This window comes from Haemaphysalis longicornis, unplaced genomic scaffold, assembly GCF_048455015.1.
Source record: "Haemaphysalis longicornis isolate Haplotype H1 unplaced genomic scaffold, Haemaphysalis longicornis Haplotype H1 scaffold_1, whole genome shotgun sequence".
NCBI classification, from domain to species: domain Eukaryota; kingdom Metazoa; phylum Arthropoda; class Arachnida; order Ixodida; family Ixodidae; genus Haemaphysalis; species Haemaphysalis longicornis.
Genome location: NW_027526203.1, coordinates 86,400,541 through 86,405,135, shown reverse-complemented (window position 1 = coordinate 86,405,135; position 4,595 = coordinate 86,400,541). Strand labels below are relative to the sequence as shown.

Genomic DNA, 4,595 nt, shown 5'->3' with positions numbered 1-4,595 from the left:
ACGGAAGGCACTCAAAAATGGCCAAACATTCGAATGGCTCTTCTGTGCTGTCATCTGCGCGTGGGAGCCTCGACACAGCATCCGCCACTTCGACATTTTTTTCGCGTCGATACTGCAGCACATTTTTGTAAGCCGCAAGCGTCATCGCCCATCGTTGCATGCGGGCTGCTGCTATGCTAGGCACTGGTTTATCTTGCCCTAGAATGCCCAAGAGTGGCTGGTGGTCTGTGTACAGAGTGAACGACCTTCCGTGTAGGTAACGGTGAAATTTTCTTAGACCGAAAATCAAGGCAAGAGCCTCGCGTTCACACTGCGCATAGTTCTTTTCTGCCATAGTTAGCGTTCGCGAAGCATACGCGATCGGCCGTTCGCTTTCAGCAGTCTCGTGAAAGATAACTGCACTGAGCCCGCATGCTGACGCATCACACAACATGCGTATCGGCTTTCCTACATCGTAGAAAGTTAAGACGCGGGAGCTTGTGAGCAGCCGCTTCGTCGCGGCGAAAGCCTCTCTGCATTCCTTCGTCCAAGACCACTTTTCATGCTTTTTTAGGAGCCTGTAAAGTGGCTCTGCGACTGTCGAGACATTGTTGAGGAATTTCGCATAGAAATTTAACATTCCCAAGTACGCTTTTAGTTCCGTCTTGGTGGTAAGCTCAGGGGCTTGCAAGATTGCCTTTTTCTTTGTGTCGGTATGGTAGATTCCCTCTGCGTTTACGTTGTGACCCAAGTACGTTACGGAATCCTGGAAAAATGGCCCATCTCCCCGCGAGGGGGACTCGAGTAAATGCATCGCATAGGGGGTGGGTGTATTGCGTTAACGTTTAGTGTTTGGGGAGTTGGTGGTAGTGAATGCGTTGTATCAGCAGCTTCTTGACGTAGTTTGAATGAGTCAAGGATATAAGGCGCGTTCGTAGCCTTTCATTCTGTGTCGGTTTTGTGGTGCAGTGGGAAGAGCACCATGTACCTCGCGTTCCGCCCACAGGTAGTAAATGCGTTGTATCAGCAGCTTCTTGACGTAGTTTGAATGAGTCAAGGATATAAGGCGCGTTCGTAGCCTTCCATTCTGTGTCGGCTGTGTGGCGCAGTGGGTAGAGCACCATGTACCTTGCGTTCCGCCCGCAGGGTCGTGTGATCGAAACCAGGCGCAGGTAAGTATTACTTTTTTTATATAGTGTAGGGGGAGGGGTGCGGACCTGTTGTTGAGAGCGAGGAGGGTAGCGTGATGCGGGAGAGGAGGAGTGGGGGAGAGGGCGCACCTGGAACGGCTGTTGCGGACGCCGAGGCACGCCGACAACGCCGGGTGACATCGTGAGTTAAAGAAATGCTCTGCATTTAAAAGCGGCATTTGCTTTCATTTAACGTGATATTGTAATCACGGAACCTTTCCAAGACGCGTTCGAGTGTCTTTTGGCAATCAGCGGAGTCCGCACCTGACACTATAACGTCGTCTATGTAACATCCGACATTCGGTATGGCACGCAAGACTCTATCCATTACAGCCTGAATAATTGCGGGTGCATTGGTCACGCCATACGGAAGGCGCTGGAACTCGAACAGACCTAAGCTTGTGTTAATTGTCAACAATGGTCTGGATTCGGGACTGAGATGCACTTGTTGATACGCAGACGACAAATCTAGAACGCAGAATACTTTGCCATTTGCAATGCTCGAGTACAAATCCTCTGGTCTCGGCAGGGGGTAATGATCGGTTTTTAACACCGGGTTGATCGTTATTATGTAGTCTCCACATATTCTGTAACTACCATCATTTTTCTGAATATTGACCATTGGAGTTCCCAATCACTGCGAGGAACTTGCTTTATTGTGCCCTTCTCTACCATGCTCCTTAGCTGTTTTTCTGTGGGCTCTCGTATTGCGAAAGGAACAGGTCTTGCACGGCAAAACACAGTCGTGCAACCTGTCTGGAGAATAACTTTCGCTTCAAACCCTCGTATCTCGACAAGTTCACTCGAGAAAACAGAAGGAAATTTTTTTTCAGTGCCTGGACCCTGTCTTCGCAAGTTATTTTCCCGATTCCTCACCAGTCCAGCTTGAGCCTTTCTAGCCAATTGCGGCCCAGCAACACGGGAAGTCGTGTGCCTTCGTCTTTCACTACAACAACTCGCAATGTCACTCTCTGGTTGTTGTGGTGGACGGCTACTTCACACTGTCCCTTCAGCTGCAGCTGCTCTCCCGTATACGTGCGCAACGATACTTGAGACGGCGTGCACCTGACGTGCGGAAAAGTCGCCTTGTACACGCTTTCTGGAACTATCGCCACAGCTGCGCCTGTGTCAATCTGCATCTGCAGCGGTCTGCCTTCTACCACCACGCTGACCTCGTAAGAGGAATGCGTCATGTTGACAAAATGATATACTTCCTGCTCACTTTCTTCCTCCGAACATTCTACCGCGTTAGTTCGTTTGCTTCGTCTAGGCTCATTTCGACACATTTTCTGCAAATGCCCTAGCTTGTCGCACCGCCGGCACCTAAACTCTTTGTACCATCACTTACTTGCAGAGTGGTTCTTGCCACATTGCTCGCATTGAATGTTCGGACGAGACTGACTAGGCTGACTAGTAGCGTCGCAGCGCTCTCTTTTCTCCCTTTGCCGACTCTTCAGAGAATGTATGTTGCCTTCCGTAGCCTTCATTAATGCCGAGTCTCGGGCTGCTACCTCTCGGCCCAAAGCAATTTTGCATGCATTATCAAAGTTTTTCTCGGCGAATAGCGCACGCTGGGTGTCCTCATTTCTAACCCCTTCCACAAGCCTGTCTCGCAAAGCATCATTCAAAAACTCGCCGAAATCGGATTTCCCGGCTAGGTGCTTCAGTTCTACAATAAAATCTTCGACACTTTCTTGTTCGTGTTGAACACGCCTATTGAATTTGCACCGTTCAGCTATCACTAAACTCGAAGGACTGTAATGCGCCTGAAGCAACTGTTTCACCTCTGCAAATGTTTTGTTCGCAGGCGCGTCTGGCACAACCAAACTTTTGAGCACTTCATATGCTTCTGCGCCAATTGCAGTCAGAAACACGGGCAGCACTTTTTCCTGTTTCACATCATTAGCAATTATGAAAAGTTCGAAGCGCTCAAGGTACGAGACAAAGTTCTGAGTTCTCGGATCAAACTCGCTTAATTTGCCCAAATGCGACATTTTGCAGATGCAAGGCACTCAAAAGTCTGAGTTTTACGGCGTGGCTTACGAAGTTGCATCATGGCGGCGTTGGAGCGTTGGGGTGACAAGGGGCGTTTCTTGACGGTCCGTCGAAGAACCCGTTTCCGGGGTGCTGGCGTAATCCCAAAGAAGGTGCAGCATTTCGTCCGTCACTCCGTCGGTTCGCAGTGCTTGGCTGCCTGCTCACTTGTTACTGGGGACACTTTTTTCTTAGGCTACGCGGGCCGTCGACCATCCTCGTCGCCACATGTAATAACTTCGACACCGGTAGTCATGACGAAGAATCAGCCTTTATTCTGCGCTGACCAACACATATATTTAGGACCAGCGGGACGTCACCGGCCGGAACAGATAACAACCAGGCGGCTAAACACACAGGGAACCCCACAGCGTCCGGCGCTATCACCGCTCCTTGGCCGTCGCTATCACGTTACCACAGCTTACACAAATTGTCACGAATTATTCCTTTGTAGTTAAAGAAAGTTCTGTATTACACGTTGTTTTATTCTAAGTTAACTTACTGCACGCTAGTATGGGGCACCACGACCTGTAGAAACTACAACAGACTAACTATACTTCAAGGCCCACCTCCACTTCTCCATACCACCCCACTGTTTAAAAAACATGATATATTCCGAGCAACCCAAGTTTACTATGTCAAGTTATTACATTACATCAGTAGCAACAAATTACATGTTAACGACACTTCGGCCCTAAGTCCGCACATACTTTTCGTAAACCACAATTAAAGAGACCACTCACTAGAACTAACTATGGCAAGCAACACGTAAACTACCAAGTTCCTACCCTTCTAAATAAAGTTGGCCACCTCATCGACCTCAGTAATATAAGATCTAAGAAGAAATATAAAACATTACTTATAAAAAATGACCTACAATTGTAATATTTCGGATAATGTATGTAAACAGCATTCTCGAACTTGCGCTTTTTTTTTTCTTTTTTAGCTGCTTCACTTTCGGGTAAAATTTGTATTTTTTGTTTGCCTTCATGTGCCATGCTAACATTGTATGTTTTGATTTATTACGAGATGTATGCTTTTCAGGGACTGTGCTTTTTTTGTACATGTGTGCAATTCTGAAATAGTGTTTTGGGGTACATCAAAGATGTGTGCTGTGTAACTTTTCCTAATATGTTCTTCTTTAAAATGCATAGCCTTGCAAAACTGCCATTGGGGGAAAAGCCTCTGTCTGGCTTCTAGCCTTTTGCTTTTCCCCCGGTCTTTCCGTCCTTTCACCCTGTATGCGGAAAGAAAAAATAAACTTCAACTTCAACTTCAAAAGCTTTTTGAGCTGCGGGCAAAGGTGCTCATTGACGTAGATAGGAGTGGTCTCAGGAGCAGTCTCAGTAAAGCCGACGTGATTTGCAGACAGGCGCATCTTGAGCCTTTTCA

The 4,595-nt window shown here is 47.7% G+C and overlaps 1 protein-coding gene across 1 annotated transcript; it reads right to left on the bottom strand.

Annotated features, from left to right (window-relative positions):
• Positions 1-1,357: 1,357 nt before the first annotated feature.
• Positions 1,358-4,291, bottom strand: LOC144164869 (uncharacterized). Its single transcript, XM_077695116.1, has one exon. The coding sequence runs from the start codon at positions 3,161-3,163 to the stop codon at positions 2,510-2,512; it is 654 nt and encodes a 217-aa protein (XP_077551242.1). The 5' UTR covers positions 3,164-4,291; the 3' UTR covers positions 1,358-2,509.
• Between the last annotated feature and the right edge of the window lie 304 nt (positions 4,292-4,595).